This window comes from Chrysemys picta, chromosome 8, assembly GCF_011386835.1.
Source record: "Chrysemys picta bellii isolate R12L10 chromosome 8, ASM1138683v2, whole genome shotgun sequence".
Taxonomy (NCBI): Eukaryota; Metazoa; Chordata; order Testudines; family Emydidae; genus Chrysemys; species Chrysemys picta.
Window position 1 is genome coordinate 98,161,740 of NC_088798.1, and position 21,534 is coordinate 98,183,273.

Sequence of the window (21,534 nt, forward strand, 5' to 3'; positions counted from 1 at the left end):
CAAAGTCTGTCTCCCTCTAACCATTTTTGTTATCTTTTATCTTATTTGAAGCATTACTTTTTTTAAATCTTACTGCAAATGAGTTTTCTATAACTCAACCCATCCAACTCAGATAAACCATTCTCTTTTCACCCTGCATGCAGCTGAGCAGAAGCCAAGGACAGGTGACTGAGCCGAACAACATGCAATGGTACTAAATGAAAATTAAACTACAAATATTTTAAAAGATCTGATTTCCTACAAGTGAAATGTATCATTTGTTTAAACTCTCCTATTCATTATTTCTTTCCTCATTTCATAGATCAAATCACGCACGAGAACCTTCCTAAATAGAGCTTTAACTCTTAATAAGAAAACTCTTCAGGAATTCTATTCCTTGTATCAGAATACTGAGGGAAGTCATAATTCATCTTAATAGCAGAAAGTTTCCTTTCTCCAGGGGAAGAATTCATCAAGACTTCTCCTGTAGGTAAGATTTTTGACATAAATTTGCTTGTTTCTTCCTCTACCATTTGATCTCAGTACTTTATGAATATTTGATTGTCTGTTACTAAATTTCTAACTGGCAAATTCAATTAAAAACAGAAAGCAACAGTTCGATCCTGCTTACCTGGTCAGCAAATAGTTCCTTTATTACACAATGGATGAAATACGCACTACTTTTGTGGTGGTGAGTTGGATTACATGAAATTTTTCGTCCTTTGTTGGAGCTATGTTATCAAGCCATCAACTTAAGAGGCAAACACCAGACAGGTGTGACCAATTAAAGTAACAGTCCAGATAATATTGCAAGTGACAGAGAAAATTCCTTAATGTGCAGAGGTCTTCTGTCTACATTACAGATCTTTTTTCTCTACAAAGATGTATGTTTTGTCTTTTTACAGAATGAGGATAAGAAAAGCACTGCAACAAGTACTGCAGAAGGTACAGCCATGGTCTATCTTTGAAGTTGAAGTTAATAGAAATTGTCATCTCAAAGTTTCTTTTTATTCAGTACCTCTGCCCCTTTCCCACTTCTGCCTCTGCCCTTATACACAGTTACAATCAGATAGAATATTCCTGGTGACATTCTTTTTTGGAATTCACTCTTCCAAAGCCCGGGTTTTGGGACACAGACCAACACAGTTGGTGCCAGTTATTAACGGTCAGTTGGGAAGTGCAAGTGATAGCAATCCATTAACTGGCTTGTAATTTGTAGGATACCAATATTACCTGATCATAATTGGAATGGGTTTTTGTAATGCTTAACAGCCACACAAACAAGGGAGAGCTTTCTGCCAGACTTCAACAGTTGTCTAATCTTATATTTTCAAACCCCTCTCTAGGGACAGCAGGCTAAAGCATTTGTCAATTTTATGACTATTCAGCCCTGGCAGATAATGCATTAAAATTCTGAAAATGAACGTCGCTAATGATTGCCCAACATAAAACCCAACGGTATATGTTAATTAAAGAACTTCAAGGATTTCACATCCATGTTAATTTCTTGTGAATTTAAAACATACAAATAAGTATCCCTTAAGTACCATATATAGGAGCCTTATTTAAAATTTGAATATTTGCATAAAACAGTTTAAACAAGATGAAAATTGTGTATTACAGGCTAAACTATATTAAAGGAAAGGAGCAGCACCTTTTGTCAATACAGATTCCCATCTCTGCGTTAGGAGAGCCAGCCTGGTTGCTCACAGAATGGTGGGGGTGGGTATGTGCTCACGTGTGTCAATTTGGGTGTCAACCTTTGTTATAGATACTTTGTAAGCTAATGTACTTTGTCAACTGCATAGTGCTGGGATGGGGGTTATGTTTGTGTATCGAGTTTAAGATGTCAAAGTCAGCCAGCTCAAGACTTCACACACCCCTCATCCCCCGACTTTAGAGGATCAATACATTCAAGATTATGCTGTTTCTAATTTCAGGCATATACTTTCAAGAGAATTTTCAGAGGTGAAGACTGCAGACTCGATACCTTTTTAAAAGAAAATTTATGAATATGAGCGCTCCAGTCACAAACTTAGATTAAAACAAGGGACAGCTAGAGAGTAGTAAGATTACAGTGATAATACTTGTCCCTCAGAGTTAAAATACAAGACCAATAAAAAAAACTGAATTCTTAAATAAACTTTCAGAAATAATTTTAGTAATCCCCAATGATGTGAAAGCTAGGGAACATGACATGTTTTTTTCCCCATGAACCATTCCTTTCCCATACAGTACACACACAAACTCTATGTAGGATATGAACAAAGGTTGCATACGTATCTAACCACAAAAGCAAGATAGAGCATCTAACGGTACATACATTATACTCTTCCACCCAGGCACACACATCCCTCACCACTGCAACACTCACCGACAACACACAATTTTACCCTTTCCTGCATAGGGATGCCAGCTTTCTGGAACCCCCTTCCCCAAACTTGCAGGCACAATATACCGATTCAGCTCCCCCACCTACTCTCCATTCAAGGGCAGGGGGGCGGAAAGCACACTGAAGGACTTGTGTAGTTTTTTTGTTGTTGTTTTTTGTTTTTTTTAAGTGTATCTCACATAATCTGAGGGGTAGACCTGTTTGATATCAGCCAGGAGTTAAATCAAAGGAGGCTGTTAAGGGAGAAACCAAAGGAAATTAAACAATGGCAAAAATAAGAGGCATCTTCAAAGAAGCGACAGGGACAGCCATGGATTAAGTATCAGCTACCTAGCTGGCTCCATTGAGGCTAGAATGGTTTACTCTTCCCAAGGTGAAGCCTAGAATCAATGGGGTTCCCAAACCTTAAAAATGGGGGCATCAGGAAGGAGGATGGGTGAGTTAGTTGTCAGCCAACAGAGGGATACCAAAACTGACTGAGAATATGGCCACACTACAGAGACTACACTGGCCTAAGTCCCATGCTATAGACAGAGTTTACACCTATAGAACGGGTTGTTCTGTAGGAACACCACCTCCAGGAGCAACAGCAGCTAGGCCGACAAGCAGTCTCCCACAGACTTACTTGTATCTACACTAGGGATTAGGCTGGCAGAGCTACGTCACTCAGGGGTGAAGGTTTTTCAAACCCGAGCGACGTGGCATGTCAACCTAAATGTTGAGTGTAGCCCAGGTCTGAGATCAAGCCGGCTTGGGCACAGCATGTTCTCTCCCCCAACACAGAGATGAGAAGAAACTGGACCAAACTGAGCTACAGCTAGAGAGGCTTAATGGGAACAGGACTCTTGTGTTAACCCATTTTCCTAAATGCTGTGTTCCTTTTGGCAATAAAATGCTACGTTGTTCTAATGATGCTCTTTTTGAGTCACTTGAAATGCAGACCCCCAAAGCGAATGGGCTTACTGGTGCCAAATGGAGTTTAGCCTGTCCTGTTAACGTTCTGGGAAAAAAGGAGGGCTGCAGCCCAGAGATCCAGTTTAACAGTAGGTGGACCACATAGTTCCTCGGAGAGTGAAGGAAGCCAAGCCTGTTACATGACGGACTGAAAAGGAGTCTAAGGTGCAGTTTACACTGGAACGATGACACAGATGCACACATATTTGATCCTTCACACTTGAACCATCTTTGATGAATCAGTTACCCCAAAGACATTGTAAATCTTGGTCTGTCAGCTAACCACAGTGCATAAGAATTCATTTAGGACGACTACCAACTTTTTTGTTTAATTAACAAACCACCCCAGAGAACCCACCAAACTCACTTTCTGTGCAAATTTTTGGCTTTCAAAGTGTAGTTCTTAAGCCAGAAGGGAAGGAATAATCATGAAGCTCAAACTGTTTTGGGGAGGGGGAAGGGGAAACTACTTGTAATTAATAGAACTTTGAAATTGACCAAATTTTCTTGTAAGTCATTAGAAGATTCAAGTTTTACTGAATTTGTGTGCTGAACATTTGGGACAGATAAGCTACATTTTGTACATAAAACAGACAGGACACTTGTACTTTAAATGCAAAACCAAAAAACAATCACAATGACTGTCGCAAAATGACGAAGGCACATTTTTGGGGAAAAAAATAGATAGTATTGTCATAACTGTTATAGTTTTAATCATTTACATTTCAAGACACCATTCTTAGTCTCTTAAGAATAAGATATGGCTGGTTAGTTTGCCATCTCATTTTCCCCAGAAAGCATTTGCTACAATACAGGCAAAGAATGCATATCTTGTAATAGGATATTGTTTTTTCAGCCCTTCTGAGTGGGGAATAATTCTAGCAGGCCTAATTAAAGCTATGGTTTATCAGTAAAGGTGAGAACTGTACTTCACAGAACTGAGGATGACTCAAATGGAAAGAGAAAGTAATGCATCCATGAACTCCACAAACAAAACAAAAATAGATGTATTTTGTTACTGTTTCAATACAAATTTAACATATCAGTGTTGTTATGGCTTGGACACTTTCTCTCCCTCCCCCCATATTCTGAAAACTATAGTTAAGGTGGGTTTAAAAATAACGCACTTGACAATTTTTCTAATTTGTTATTCTTACACATTTCTACTGGGAAAAAAATAATGATACTACACAAGGTGACACTTATTGAAAACCTGACTCCACAAGACTTGGTTGAGATGAATGGCAGCTGAGGTGCTGGAAAGTGCAAGTGTCACACATACCATGCCTATATAATCATATAAAGGATTCCATATGGAATGAATCCACACATAATGAATGGCAAAAACAGTTGTTTTGAGTGCCAAAAGATAGTTTGCAATGCTTTGTTCAACCCTAAACAGAAGATAAATTATTCACTGTCACTGGAATATGCTACTTAACATGAACATGTTCAAACTGATCAAGTTATTATAAAAACAGAAACTTATATTCTTCCCAATTAATTATTCAAAATATTACGTGAAACAAGTCCAAATATGATAAAAATTACTGCAAGAAAATAGTTCTGGCATATTGTTTAGGCTTCACTTTCTTATGGTTATCAAAAGAAAGCATGTAACTGTAGGAATTTACTATTTATGAACTATTTCACCCATAACATATGCCATCACAACTCTTCTCATGCGAACATCTGTAAAGTTTTGAAAAAAGTCAAAACTTTACATTACCACTTGTATACCAAGTCATTAATTGTGGTTCTTAGTCACCATTATTTAGATATTTATCAGCTCTGAACATTAAATCACACAATGTACAAAAAGGAAAAACTATGAAATTGTATATTTTACATCTCATGGAAAAACAAATAGCTGAACTACATAGGACAAGGTAAAAAAACAAACATACCAATAACTTGCTGTACACCTAATTCACATGTAAGATTAATTCTCTCAAAATTAAATCAAGGTGCAGTGTTGTCCATAGATCATGGCAACCCATACACTTTTAATTTCTACCCCACCTGCCAATTACTTGTGTTTAGGATAATATCAAAAACAATCACTCTTACATTCCCAGACTTAACATGTTTGTAGTATACAAGAAACCACATGATTGCACACCATAACTGCCTTAAAATTCAGGGGAAATTTTTGTTGCACTTGCCTGCTAGGTATATTTTTATTTTATAAATAATTACACTATGAAGCTTATTTCCAATTCACTAATCTTAAAAGATAGATGAAGTTTCCATAAGCATAGTTACAGAGTAAATCTTGGGTAATCAAGAAACAGCAATACTGTCATACAAACCTGGGATATTCCAAAGAAATGTAAGGTATAACTTGATTTCAAGTCATGCTTGGTACATAATTATTGTAAAATACTTTACTGAATGAAGCATCTAGAGAAGAATATCAGCATAAAGCTTGTCACATAAGGTAGCGTAACGTGAGAAGAGTCTGAGTTAGCCAAAAGATATCTAGAAGAAAGTTTTGGAGCACTAAGCAATCTATACATGGAAAAAATATTTTTAAACCGTGTAAGATAGCAGGATTTATGAGCTATATTAATGATTTGCAGAAAAAGACAATGTGATTCAGTGATGGCAGACTCAATTTATCGGATCTAAGATGTTTTATGCCCACATTTTTATATTAGCCCTGTTGGCATTGCTCTAGACAGAAGGAAAGAATGCACAAAATAAAATGAAATAAAGGAAAAAAACAAGTGAAATACATTGTTTAAATCTAGTTTCTGTACATGTGATTTGAAACTTGACTGTCGACAAAGAATTTAATGCTAATAATACATGCCCTTTGTTTTACATGAGCTTTAATCTCAAACCCATCCAGGCAAGAGACACCTCTCATTTCAGTACAAACTCTTTATGGCAGACACTGCACAACATTATATAAAAAGTCAGGCAAAGAAAATGACTAATTCAGCAAATTGATGCTTTTAAAAAATGTAATCATTGGTTATCTTCAGTGAAGGCATTGCTTCATTAACATTTTGATCTAAACGATGATATTCCACTGTTCTCGAGCAAAGACCATCACGCCACCTTCGGCTCTGGACCAATAAGAAGATCTGGAAGAAATCACAACCAATTTTGATACAGATGAAATGACAATGTGGTGCAAATGTTTCACTTTTGTCAGCTAATATAACAGCTACATTTGTAATCACAGTGTCCCATCCAGAGCTACCAGCATGACAGTTGCTAGCTAAAATTCACAGTGCTATCTGTACTCGCCACATATTCCTCCCCATAACTAATCCACTCATTGCTAACCCACCTCTTGTCCACACCAAGACTTCTCCCACCATTTGGCTAGAACAGGTACAGCTCCATAATGGCCATAGCATTAGTATTAACAGCATTCAAGTTTTCAGCAAAGTCAGTGTTAGGTAATGTTGGTAAAAACCTTTGGCTGATATACCCTGGAATTTACACTGTTGTTGCCAGTGGGAGAATACGGAAAAGATTCTGTAGTTTCAGCACTAGAGTATTTTCTGCTGCTACTCTCCAGCAATGAAGGAGCATGAAGTGGCAACCCAACCCAAGTCTGCGTACTCTCAGCATCAAGCAGTAGTTATGGGAGTTGTGAAGACAAAAATCCCCATGTCTCTGTGCTGACACAGGAGAAAACCAAGATGAAAATTTTCAACAGCACCTAGCAATTTAGTCCTTGATCCAAGTCCTATTTCCAAACATGTCATAGGCACTTCCGAAAATTTTACTTATACTCAGCAATGCAGTTGCTTTTAGCATAATATGGTGTTATAAGTTAGCCATGTTAGTTTCAGATCCAATAAAACAGAAGGCCAAATAATCAAAGTTAGCTAAAGGGATAAAGAAAAAGAGCGGGGAAAGAGAAACATATTTAAACTTCTTGGAGCATTACATTAAGAAAATGCACACAAGTTTGAAATAAAATGTAGGCTGTCATGTAATATCTTTAGATTCTGAAATAAGATAACACTGATTAGACTGGAGAAAAATATTTCAATGGTGGTCTGATTGCATCATCTATTATCTACAGTCAGAGATATTTGTTAGAACTGCAAACAAAAGTAACCCAACATGCTAATTATCAAGTTGTGATGGGGCAAGGGTTAAATCCTAGGCATATCTACAATTCAAAGATGGTCTCAAATTGTAAGCATTATCACTATCTCAGGAACATTCTCACTTTACTGAAGATTAAATTTTCCTTAAATTGAGGTTTATAATCCTGTGCAGACCCAAAATTAGTTCATCAATCACCTTCATTCAACTTTCCCTTGATCTTATTTCTAGAAACCATATATTCCATCATAGCATATTACTGAACGGATTGATTCCTGATGTTATCATTTAATTGATTTTTCCCAACCTAAAATGCTTGTGGTTCTAAATTAGCTTGCTTTTTTGTACAGATATTAATGATCTGCATATTAAGATCACAAAACAGAATACCATTTGTAAGTGTACTTAGACCTTAGCATAACTAAGTAGTTTTTATAAAAAAAAAGTTGTTCAAGGTTTCAAAGCAAAAATTACTTTGAAATATTAAAGTGGAATTTTTCATCTCGCTTTCATAGTATACCTACCTTTCTCTTATTATGATATGTGATATAAACAACAGCTACTAAGAAGGCAATAATAACCAGGTGGAAAAAGAAATGGGTGTCTTCTTCCAATCCTGCGACAGAGTCCTTTATCTTGGCATCAAGAGATTTCATGTGCTCATTATAACTGTCAAAGCTATCAGTCTCCTCATCTTCCAGCAAATTTGGGTCTGTATTATATCTGGAATTGGGCATCACCTCATAAGGGCCATAGTCATCACGCCCATCAGGCTCCATAGTTTCTTTTGCTGTTGGTGGTGAACTATTCAGTATGTCTTTGAAGTCTGTTAGGAGATCCTCTTCCTCAATTTTAGTATCTTCAGAAGCATCCACATCCATTTGTGAAATGGGGCTAACAGATGTGGAATGAGTTGTAACAGATGTGGCTGGGTCATCCTTCACAATAGCTGATCCAAGCGTGACAATATTATCGACTTTAAGAGTTGCAGAGGATTGTTTTTTTGTTGTAGTTATCAAAGTGGGCAGACTGGGTGTTGAAATCTGAGATGTATTTAACACTTCACTGTCATTTTTAGTAGCATCTGCAGTAGCTGGGGGAAGGGAGAAAAGACATTTATTCTATGTTTGTTATTGTTCTTTAGATTTGTGTACAAACATACTCACTAAGTCTCTTGACTTATTTTACAAGGAAGTCATACCACAATGGACTAGGTCCATTTTGGAGTGCAACGGTTTTATGGATTTTAAAGTCAGAATATACAATTCTGCCAGTTCACAACTGAGAAAAATGGAACAGGGATCATAAAGCATGCTACACTAGTATGTTAAACTGTTTAGTGACTTGAAATATAGGTTTTGGTTACTATGCATTGTTTTACAATAGTAAAAGATCTCATTGTGGCGTTGACAAGTCTTGCAACGTATAAACCCCAAGATTTAAAGAGATATTACTCTAAAAATGTCAGACCCCTGTAAGTAAAGTTCATTATATTTTCAAATACCATATTCACACCTTTTCTGAAGAACTTCTTCTAGTATATTTATAAGTGGATGGAGTTGATTAGTGCAAAAACCCGACAGGCAGATAAAATTTCCCAATCTACCATAGCACACACAAGTGTTAGCAAAGAAGAGATAGATGCATTTACAAATTCATTCTGCACTGGTATTTAGAATAGAAGATCTCAATATTAAATTAAATTTTAAAAAAGTCTCATATTTACTTCCACAGAACCAAAACTCAAGTCTATCAACCTCAGAAACCACTTTTCACCTTTAAGTGAAAAATGGATTTAGTTTCAATAACTCATTTTAAAAGACCCACATGAATGAAGAGAAACCAGGAACTTGAAAGCTTAGCTTGACACTTCACCTGCAGATCAAACTGTTTTCTTTCCACTTCGCCCACCAATCTAAGTTACTGAACTATCAGCACTAACCTTTGATTGTCCTTATTTTCAGTGTGTGTCATGATATTGAAGGTGATATGCAAAGCAACAAAGTGCCTTGTATTCTTATGGTGTCAATGTTGGGTTTAAAAAAAAGGCCACCCTACAGAAACATCAGAGTTTTTGAGACTTGCCCCACCTACCTAGAAGATAGTAGTAATCTTTGGAGAACCTGGAATATGACATTAAAGCTTGAGGATGAAACCTAAGGTGCATGTGGCATCCCATTCCCACTCACCTAGGGGCCAGGAAAACTGCAACTCAGGTTTCAACCTGCACCTGTAGTGTTATTTTCCTGCTCCTCTAAGACTGCAAAACTCCTCACTCCCTAGGGTGTTGCTTGAAGAGATTCTTAGGAGGGGAGAATTTGCATTCCACTCACACCCAGATACTTCCTAGGAAACCCACTTCACATGTACTGTTCCAAAAAGCCCTTTGAAGTTCCTAATAACTTCCAGAGTAATCTTGTCTTCCTGCTAAAGAAGTTCCATACAATTTCACAGTAGAACATAAAAATTTGAATTTTTAATACAATTAACCCCAAAAGATAATAAACTAATTCAATAAGGTTTAACTTAATTCAATACAAATTAATTCAGGATATTGCACAAAATGGTCAATATGTCACACCACTGTCTTCCACCAGAAGTATATAAATTAGCACAAATCAAGAACACCACTAACTTACTCCATAAAGAAATGATATATCTGTTTAAACCATGAACACTATCTGGAAGGTCAGCAAAAATGATGAAAAAGATTGCACTTATAGAAGAAATGAAGAATTAATCTATTAATAAATGTAATTTACAGCCAAGAAATCACAATTCACCTCAAAATTACAGCTTTTACAGGGCCCCCGTTTCCCACTTCATCAATGTTTTCCAGTGAAAAAGGAAAATTTGTTTTCATCTGAGAATTTCCTTTCTTGAATTCCTCACGTCCCACGATCACAAAAGTGGGTTTTTCCACACTCTCGTAAGTGATCAGGGGGAAAAAACGACCCCTTGTCCTGGCTAGGACATGTAACTGCATCTTCTGCACCTTTCCCAGAAGGATCTCAAGAAAGTGGTAACAAAAAAAATGCAGATACCTGCGATGATACATGTGGATACAAATATGGAGGTATACCTCTTTCAGTCCTTTTGATGAGGAAATCCCAACAGAATAAGGCAGGTATCAGAATCATGGAAGAGACCTCAAGAAGTCAAATCCGGCCCCTGCGCCAATACAGGACTAAACAAACCTGGAACACCCCAACAGGGGTTTGTCCAATCTATTCTTAAAAACCTCCAATGATGGGGGTTCTACAACCTCACCTTGGAAGCCTATTCCAGAGCTTAACTACCCTTATTAGTTTCCCTAATAGCTAATCTAAATCTCCCTTACTGCAGATTAGCCCATTACTTTTTGTCCAACTTCAGTGGACATGGAGAACAGCTGATCACAGTTCTCTTTATAACAGCACTTAACATATTCGAAAACTTATCTCGTCCCCTCTCAGTCTTCTTTGCCCAAGATTACACTTTTTAAGAAAAACCTTAGCTTATAATTCAGATTTTTTTTTTAACCACATTTTATCATTTTTGTTGCCCTCCCCTGGACTCTCTAATTTGTCTAAATCTTTCCTAAAGTGTGGCGCTCAGAACAGGTCAGAGTACTCCAGTTGAGGCCTCACTACTGCAAACAAGAGTGGACAATTACCTCCCATGTCTTACATACAAGACTCCTGTAGTATTACAGAATACTTAGCGGAAAGCACCTTGGTGCAGGGACTGTCCATCTCTTTGTTTTATTTTTATATCATGCTTAGCACAATGGGGTCCTGGTCCATTGCTAGGACCTCTGGTAATACACATAAATAAAATAAATAAATAAATAAATAAATAATGAAAATATCCCCAGCTTTCTCCGACACATTTAAATTCTCAGAGTTACTGAGAAGCCTAGCAAGACAGAAAAGCCACACAATTGTGCTAGGTTGCAGGTATGATGAACACAGTACATTTCTTAGACTTGGCCTTCCCTTTTTTTCCTCTTTGTTGCGATCTTTCACCCAGGTGGCAGATGGAGGAAGGAAGAATACCTAAGCCCAAAGTACCTCAAACCCAAAGTCCCAAAAAGAGAAATCTGGGAAAGACTCAGAAGGGGCTGTCCTGTTCTCTGGGTAGAACAAAGGTCTGGCCTACCTCCAATCATCCAAACAAGAAGAGAAGCCCACTATTAAGACTGTGAGATAGAAAGGGAGCAAGAAATTATTTTCACCGCTTGCAAGTAGCTCTGAAGCTATGTATAAGCAGCACAAGCGCTAAAGGACACTGTGAATGCTTACAAGGCTTAAAACGATCAAGAACCCAAATTGAAAAGACCAGAGCATTGATTTTTTCCAGAGTCTGACCCATTTAACAAAATAATCAGCACTCTGATATTATCATCTGACTTTATAGAATTATTGGTGTCCCAGCTAAACATTCTAAACAGGCACTGGGTTTGTGTGATGTGCACACTATGCCTACACCCTGCAAATGTGCTCAACTGCCAAGACAATGAAATTAGTCTAGGAAAAAACGTTGCTTTGCCTGCTTTATGACTGGTGGTTAAAAGGTCTTTACTCACCAAACTATGAATTCACTAACAATGTTAAAGGGCAGAGGTCACATGACTATATATAAGCACACAGAAAACTGATACAGAAGTTATATTTTAAGAGGTGATTAAGACGTTTTTCTTTAATTCCACTTTCAGCAGTTTTACTGTTCAATATTTTTGTGTGTTTGCAATGGAAGTGTTTAGCAGGTTTACAACGTAGTACTAAAAACCACCTACCAAGCCATTTAACAAAGTAGCAAATTTCACAGCATTTATTCGTAGTATATTTTTCTTCGTTAATGATTGTGCTGTTCAAGGCATGGCACATGAAATAAGGTTGACTGACTTATAATGATCTAATTTTTACTCCACATTAAAATGTTAAAGTGCCTGTGACGTTGTGCAGTCTATATGGTTTTATAAAAACTTGATAATAAGTCAATATAATGTAACTGAGCTGGTTTTAGAGAAAATACGGTAATAAGTGAATGTAACGTAACTGGGATATGCTTCATGCAAAAGGTCTCTTGTAAGGTATCATTACAAAGCTTATAATCTACTGAGTATGATCATCTGATTTGTATAAATGTACCACTCTTGTAGCTAAAACTAGAAATATAAAATGTAACTCTGAGGGCCTATTGTAATTGTGTAAAGTGTGGACCATTAATGATGGTTTGGAATCTTGATGACTCCCATTGTCTGCAGATGGCTGTATTTACCTGTGAGTCTTCCTGTATAAGTGTGTGTGCTGGCAAACGAGTAATGAAGTCTTGCAGTGACATGTGATCATGTCACCTGAACTGGAATCCATCTTTAACCTGGTGCTTTTCCAGTGAGGGGGGGTGGAAACCCAGAGAGACAAAGAGTTCCCGCCTTATGCAAAAGATATATAAAGGGGGGAAGAGAAGAGAGGGGGAGAGAAGCCATCATGAAGAATCCCCTAGCTACCACCTGAGCTGCAACAAGAGCTGTACCAGGGGAAAGAATTGTGCCCAGGCCTGGAAGGTGTCCAGTCTGAGAAAAACTTACTGAAACATCTCTGAGGGTGAGATTATCTGTATTTAGTTTGATTAGGCATAGATTTGCGCATTTTATTTTATTTTGCTTGGTGACTTACTTTGTTCTGTCTGTTACTACTTTGAACCACTTAAATCCTACTGTCTGTATTTAATAAAATCACTTTTTATTTAGTAATTTACTCAGAGTATGTATTAATACCTGGGGGAGCAAACAACTGTGCATATCTCTCTATCAGTGTTATAGAGGGCGAACAATTTATGAGTTTGCCCTGCATAAGCTTTATGCAGGGCAAAACGGATTTATTTGGGTTTAGACCCCATTGGGAGTTGGGCATCTGAGTGCTAAAGACAAGCGCACTACTGCGAGCTGTTTTCAGGTAAACTTGCAGCTTTGGGACAGGAGATTCAGACCCTGGGTCTGTGTCTGGAGCCAGACAGGAGTGTCTGGCTCAGCAAGACAGGGTGCTGGAGTCCTGAGCTGGCAGGGAAAACAGAAGCAGGGGTAGTCTTTGCACATCTGGTGGCAGCTCCCAAGGGGGTTTCTGTGATCCAACCCGTCACAGTGCCTTTCTTGAAAGCTGCAATAAACTGCATTTATCTGTGCTCTGAGTTTTAGAGAAACTATTATGAAAAATTCTGTCAAAAGACTTCCTTGGCATGTGACAATAACTTTCAGTTGCTACAGAGGATAACTTAGCGCAATTTTTTAGCATGTCAGCAAAACTTCACTACTCACTAGATTTTAAACCAAGTACAACTAATAAAATTACTCTATATATTTCACATCAAAACTAATCAGTCTGACAATATCAGCAGTAGACTTTACTTTTTAAAAGGTTTCATTTCTACTGCAGAAATCTTAATACTCCGATTCACCTGTATTAGCATACCCTTACAGTGTCCAGGATCACAATTATGTAACAAGTATATAGATTACACTAAAAACACACACACACACACACACACTTAAAAGTGGAACATAGGAACTGCAAGATTGGATCAGAGCCACGATCGAGTCCAGTATCCTCTGTCGTAGTAGTCAGTACCAAATGCTTCAGAGGAAGGCATAAGAACTCTGCGGATGCAGATATCAGATAAACCTGGACCCCACATTTGGTCTCAAATTGATCTCTAATAGTTAGAGATTTTAAGCCTGTGTGTTTCAGGGCATAAGCCAAATTCATAAGAATATTTATATTATTAGAGTTTGGAAGACTTATTGTTTAGAATAAACAAAGTTGGCAGCGTTTCTACATTCTGTATGAAAAAAAAAAAACCCAATACATTTCAAACCAGAACCTTGGATTCAAAGTGATTTTGGGTGGGGTTTTTATAGTTAAAAAAAAAAATTGAGTGACCTAGAAGCACAAGTCTCAGTGAAAGTCAATGGAACTCATACTCCAGAGTGAAATATTTTTGGTGAATATTAAATTCACTGAAAAATGCATTTTTCAGAACACTGAAACTATTTGTGATTTCGGGTAGAATTCAGCAGTTTCTGAAATGCAGAACCATTTCATTTTGACAATTTCAAAACAAAACATTTTGAAGTTTCATTCTGAAATGAAGTTTTCTTTTGAAATGTATCTAACCAAAAAAGGGTGAAAAACACCAAAAAGAGACCCCAAAAAATTATTTCAGGTGTAACTAAATATTTGCTCTGACGCTACACAAAATGAGGGAAGAGGGCAAGTTTAGTTTTGGTTTGAAACGAACCAAAATTTTGGAATTTTTCCATTTGCCGCTCCCCCCCCCCACCAAAAAAACCCTGAAAAAATCCACTATTTATTCAGCTCTACCACTTAGGGCAGAGGTGGGCAAACTATGGCCTGCAGGCCACACCCTCCTGCCTAGCGCCTGAGCTCCTGGTCCGGGAGGCTAGCCCCCCCGGCCCCTCCCTCGCTGTTCCTCCTCCCCCGCAGCCTCAGCTCACTGAGCCGCAGGTGCAATGCTCTGGGCGGCAGGGCTGCTAGCTCTTGCCAGGCCGCGGCTCTGCAGCTGCGCTGCCTGACCCAGTGCTCTGTGCTGCACGGTGGCGTAGCTGATTCAAGCTGGGCGGCGCGGCTGCCTATCGTAGTGCTCTGGGCGGCGCAGCTGTAGCGCCGCCAGCCACCGGTGCTCCAGACAGCGCAGTAAGGGAGAGGGTGGGGCTGGATAGAGGGCAGGGGCGTTCGGGGTGGTGGTCAGGGGCGGGGGTGTGGATAGGGGTCAGGGCAGTCAGAGGGCAGGAAACAGGGAGTTGAATGGGGGTAGGGGTCCCGGGGGGACAGTCAGGAAAGAGAGGTGGGGTTGGATGGGGTGGTAGGGGGCAGTTAGGGGCAGGGATTCCAGGGGCGGTCGGGGAGAAGGGGTGGTTGGATGGTGCAGGGGTCCTGGAGGGGGCAGTCAGGGGCAGGGATTCCAGGGACGGTCAGGGAGAACGGGTGGTTGGATGGGGGCAGGGGTCCCGGGAGGGCAGTCAGGAAGGAGAGGAGGGGTTGGATGGGGCAACGGGGGGCAGTCAGGGGCAGGGGGGGTCCATGGGCAGTCAGGGGACAGGGAACGGGGGGGTTAGGTGGGGGGCCATCAGGGGGTGAGAAGCGGGGGGGGGGGGGGTCGGATAGCGAGCGGGGGCTGGGCCATACCTGGCTGTTTGGGGAGGCAGTCTCCCCTAACCAGCCCTCCATACAATTTTGGAAACTCGATATGGCCCTCAGGCCAAAAAATTTGCCCGCCCCTGACTTAGGGCCTTGTCTAAACTAAAAAGCGTTTGCCAATATACTGGCAAACCCTCAGAGCAGAGACAAAATCCTTCAGATGGTAAAAGTTTTTTGCCATCCCCCCAAATAAGCTATACAACGTGAAGTCCTGGATTGAGATGCATCTGATTACACAAAATCCCATTTCACTCTGTAAGGAAAAAAAAAAAAGCTCATAATGGCTAATAGGCCTAAATGTGCAAGATAATCCAAGTTCTCAACACCTTGTAGGATCAGACCATAAAACTGCTCATGTTTATGGCACTTTACCTCTAGCACAAAACATTAGGAGACTGCTTAAAAAATAAAGTCACATTATGTACTGCAGTTTGAAAAATCATTTCGCATGCCAAAAATCACATAGGAATGTATTTTCTAAAACAGTGCCATTATTTATGGTTATTTAATAATTTATTAGTTCTTTGGCATGTTGGAAAATTACAAACTTTGGCACCTAAAATATCTAGCCACTTTTTGTCAGATTACTTATCAATAACATGTCATACAGACGGTAGAATGAATCAAGTTACTCACAGACCCATGTACATTTATAAAGGACTAAAGCTGAACAAACTACTCTTTGTTTATATGGCAAACTTTTCCAACATGAAATAGGCTTTAACCAATTGTAAAAACAAAAAACCCTCAACTAACCAAAGTTGAGCTAGATATCATGGAGCCTTCTAGCTCCTAAAATAAAGGTAAGTCACAAACAATCTAGTCTTGACTACAGAGGTACCATTTACCAAATATAAGGAAACTATTTCTTTAAATTATTACCTTTGCTACTAGTGATGGAATTTTACATAAATTTTAGAATTTTTTTTAGTTTTTACTTGCAGAAAAAATAAATGCTTGGTTGGTGATGCCAAGATGAGCATCCCCCATGTCTAAAGCTACAGTTCTGCCAGGAAATCCATCAATGCCCTATTTCTGTAACTGATGGCATTAAACATGAAAGACTTTCGGTGTGGACAGTGAATGCCTCAAAAAAAATCATTACACTTAAAGGCTTCAATAGAGAGCCAACAGATCACAAGAAAGAAGTCAATACACAGAGCCACTAAATTTCTCCCACATTATTCCATCAGAACAGATGATTCATTCAACCAAGACTTATACCATATGATAAGTTTACAGTAAGATCAAATGGTGTGTTATTGAGACATTCACACAGGTCACACACTGAGACAAAGTCTGACAAGGAAGTCAGTATAGCCACTGAAAATTCCTTACCTTTTTGTAAGCAGACAGCACAATACACATTATATGAAGAAATTGGAAAAGAGGAAATATGGCTTACTGTGCAAGGCATTTCCTTTTAGATCTGTTTGTATATTCTTTTAAAGGAGATATTTAAAGAGACACCATCAACTTGAAATCTAGTCAATAAAAACAAATACAATAAAAATAATTCCTCCTCCTTATGACAGATATTGAAACCCCATGCAACATCTTTGGGAACCATGTTTATTAAGTTTATACATCTCAAGGAGAAGAGCGTCGACACAGCTCGACCAGGAACTAAAACCAGTGGGGGGGTATTTAAGGCGAATCACTTAAGACAGGTTATAACCGCCTCTAGAGAGGTACCACCCCTTCGGAAGCCATCAGGAAAATCTTTTGATCTAAATGGCTGGATTTAAACTGACTCAGGGCCTTCTTTCTGAACCTCCAAATAGGCAAGACCTTTTAGCCAATGGAGGCCCTGACCCTTGCAGAAGGGCTGGAAAGAGTTTGGCCTACCAGGGCCTCATATGACTGAGCAGTGACATCTGGTAAACTTTTAGAATGCATATAGGAACTTTTATTGTTTTTATATTTGTTTTCTCTTTAATTCTTTTACCTTAAGAATAAAGATCTTTGCTTACAAAGAGCAAGGTGCCTTGTAACTGCTAGCAATACCTTGTTCATAGCCTTCAGAGAGAAAACAAAGCACTGGTGTTGGCCTTTAGGCAGACTAGCTTGCTGGGGATATTGCTGTATAAGGCGAGGAGCTCCACAGCCTTAAAACCCCAGGCAAGAGGGAGACAGACACAGGTCTCCACCCAAGAGAGGTGATGGCTGGGAGCCTAATTTATTTGCTGCCACTACACGTGGAATGGTATTTAAAGTCAGAGACACGAATATATGTGAGTGCGGTGAGGTGCAAACCATGAAGCACTGGCTTGCTTGCTGACTCTTTGGGGAGACCTGGATGGAGGACCTTGCTGCAGTGACAGAAAGAACCATCACTTGTGCACGGGTCTGGAAAAACATCTAGTTCGTGAAAAAGAGCACGAGAAAACAAAGTCGTCAAAGGTAAAAAAAATTTCAGGACCTGGGCCATGTCTTCATGCGTTTGCACAACACCTAACATGAGGAGGCCCTACATATAAATTGAAGTTTATCACTTTACATTTGAGACATTTGTAAGACAAATTTATTCGTTTGTATTTTCACCTCAAAATATACCTTTTTAGCTCACTGCATGAGAGAAGCTTATAAAAGTCTGCTTCTCAACTGAATTTATATGGGTGGATCCTGCACTGAAGTCAATAGGGCTGAATTGACTTGGATGAAAAAATTATGAAAGAGTTGCAAAAAATTAATTTTATCCAGTTTCCTATTTGTAGTTACTGGTCACAGGATATGCTGGACAGCTAACACTGGGAAGTGACCTCACCAGATAGAGTAGGATTTTGATGCACCCTGAGGTAATTGCTAAAACAAATGAAATGCAAATATAGCAGAAGTTAGTTTTCCCTTTGAACTATCCAGTTTTGTACATCCTCGCATTTTTAAAAATGCGCAAAAAATGAGAGGTTTTGAAAATGAAATCTTCCTAAAGCCTACATATATGCAGAAGACAAGAAGTTCTTATTAACCAGAAATTATATTTACAAAAATGGACCTCCCTTTCAGAAATAAAACTATCCAGCAGTTACTACTATGTATGGTATAAAGCATTTGACTTTTAAGAACTCAAGTCATACTATTTGTGGATGATTTAGAAAATAGAGTTCTTCCCCCCCCCCCCCCCAAGCTATTTTACATCAGTAAAACAGGTAAATTAAGGAATAACAAAGTTTAAAATTCTTGTTAAACATACATCATTCAATTGGCCATATATCTTTGAGCTGTGAACTCAGAGTCACACCTGGTCAGCTCTTTAAAAGGAAACTTAATCAAAGAAAACCCAGTTATTGTTAAAAGTGGCGCTGAGTCAGAAAGCATAAATCTTCTTTCTGTGTCTATGCTGATCACTGAATGGATGCCACAAAACAATCCTAGGGAGTACTTATAGCCAGAAATAGTCAGAATTTCAGTTTTATGTTTCCCTGAAAGATGGCACTTTTCCCAGAAGTCGGGATTTAACACCGAAGTCATAGCCTATTTACAAATGTAAATTATATTTTCCCAAAATGTATCTTGTAGTTTTGACTGGATAAAGTATTGTTCACCTTGTCTTGTACTGTTACATAGCATTGTCATGCAATGTCATATGCTAGTAGCTTTAACCTAGAGGTGGTTGCACTTCAGGGATTGGTTTGATGATCCATATTTATATAATCTGAGGTTCATACTGCCCCTTAACCTTCAGCATGTACTTTTATCCAAAAGTCTCAGTCATTTTTATAATCAAATATAATCATGATTATTTGCATGGTTTCACACTGTGCACAGCCTGGTGCAATCAGCAAAGCACCATGTAAACAGTATGTTCATATATCTCCAGGAATATTTAACTTTTTAAAAATATTGTAAAGGCATACTTTGTGCATAGGACAATGCTGTTAAATAAAGCAGTCTGTCAGCATTCCATATTCACTGGAATGCACAACATTAAAAGCAACAAAGACAGATTAAAACTAGATGTTGCTGAAGAGAAACAAGGTGAGAAATATCTAATGTATCAGCTGGTGGGAGTGACCCATATATTTACCAAGGACGGGGGGGGGGGGGTGGCGGGAGGAGGGGAAGGGTGTCCTCCATTAGTTGGAGCAGAGAAGAGCAACAAAAATGATTAAAGGTCTAGAAAACATGACCTATGAGGGAAAATTGAAAAAATTGGGTTTGTTTAGTCTGGAAAAGAGAAGACTGAGAGGGGACATGATAACAGTTTTCAAGTACATAAAAGGCTGTTACAAGGAGAAGGGAGAAGAACTGTTCTTCTTAACCTCAGAGGATAGGACAAGAAGCAATGGTCTTAAACTATGGCAAGAGCAGTTTAGGTTGGACATTAGGAAAAACTTCCTAATTGTCAAGATGGTTAAACACTGGATTAAGTTGCATAGGGAGGCTGTCGAATCTCCATCATTGGAGATTTTTAAGAGCAGATTAGACAAACACCCGTCAGGGATGGTCTAAATCAGTGTTTCTCAAACTGGGATCGCCGCTTGTGTAGGGAAAGCCTCTGGCGGGCCGGGCCGGTTTGTTTACCTACCCCATCCGACCGATCGCGGCTCCCGCTGGCCGCGGTTTGCCGCTGCAGGCCAACGGAAGCTGCTAGAAGCAGCACGGGCCGAGGGACGTACTGGCCGCCGCTTCTAGCGGCTCCCATTGGCCTGCAGCGGTGAACTGCGGCCAGTGGGAACCGCAATCGGTCGGACCTGCGGACGGGGCAGGTAAACAAACCGCTACAGCCATGCTGCTAAAAGGCGCGCAAAAACGTCCACCCCCAACAAACAGAAGCGGCTTTGTTGGCAGGAGAGTGCTCCTGCCGACAAAGCGCTGTTCAGACCAGCACTTTGTGTCAGTAAAACTTTCGTCATTGGGTAGGGGTGGGTGTTTTTTTTAACACCCCTGAACGACAAAAGTTTTGCAGATGAAGTGCCAGTGTAGACAACGCCATACTGTAGAAAATCTTAAGTCTGCTCGTAAAGTTAATTGTTTGAGATTCCTGTCATCAACACCTCTCACTAGCCGGGACATAGCAACAGGAATCCTCCTAATTTTAATCAGGTAGGAGTTCACAGCACACAGCTTCCTGGGTTCTTCGCCATTCATGAGGATACTGAAATAGAAGGGTACCTGCTGCAGATTTCCAAACTTCTGAACTCAAAAATGCTAAATTAAAGCCCTGCGAGGAAGGAAAGCAGGAAACGCAGAACTGGCCTACCACGGGATGTGGAGGAAAAACTTCTCATTAAATCACACTTGAGTAAAATAAATGGAGTGTCTCCCCGCTTTAAACATTTTCCCAATAACGGAACAGGGCCCCCACCCCCACCCACCGACAACGCTGTCTCCTCCCTAGCCCTCGACAGGTGTCCCCGCTTCACCCCGAGCCCTTCTCTTACCTCTGGTGAGGTGGCTTCCCGAGGGCCTGTTTATCCACCGCAGCCCTCCCAGGCGCCTTCTTCTGACCCTCACTCTTCCGACCCCGGCGCCCCTCCCTGCCCAGGTTTCCCCCATTCACCCCGGCCCCGCAGCCCAGGCAGCGCCTCCCCAGTCCCTTCCGCGGCCGGGGCCGGAGCGCCCCCCGCACTCACCATTGGTCGCCAGGCCGCAGGCCGGCAAGGCCAGGCCAGCAAGCAGCAGGAGGAGGGAAAGGGTCCGGCCCGGCGGGGACGCCTCTCTCACCGCTGCCCGTATCCTCTCCCTGGCAGCGGCCATCTTTGCGGACAGGGTGGGGTGATGGGTTCGGAATCGGAACTCGGACGTGGCTAGGTCCCGCCTATCGTTGCTAGGCTGTGAGGTTCCGCGACGATGACGTGTCCCCTCTTCCACCCCTAGGCGCTCTCAGAACTCCTCGCCCCGCCACCGTAACAGAGAAAAGGAAGGGACAGCGCATGCGCGCCGTAAGGAGCCTTACTGCGCACGCGGCGTAGAAGGCTCCGCATACGCTTGTTT

The 21,534-nt window shown here is 40.1% G+C and overlaps 1 protein-coding gene across 1 annotated transcript; it reads right to left on the minus strand.

Moving 5' to 3' along the window:
- Positions 1-4,015: 4,015 nt before the first annotated feature.
- On the minus strand, positions 4,016-21,534 carry C8H5orf15 (chromosome 8 C5orf15 homolog). Its single transcript, XM_005297882.5, has 3 exons — positions 21,174-21,534; positions 7,924-8,492; positions 4,016-6,417 (listed from the first exon to the last, which is right to left on the minus strand). Exons 1-3 carry the CDS (start codon positions 21,295-21,297, stop codon positions 6,286-6,288), a joined length of 825 nt encoding a protein of 274 aa, XP_005297939.2. The 5' UTR covers positions 21,298-21,534; the 3' UTR covers positions 4,016-6,285.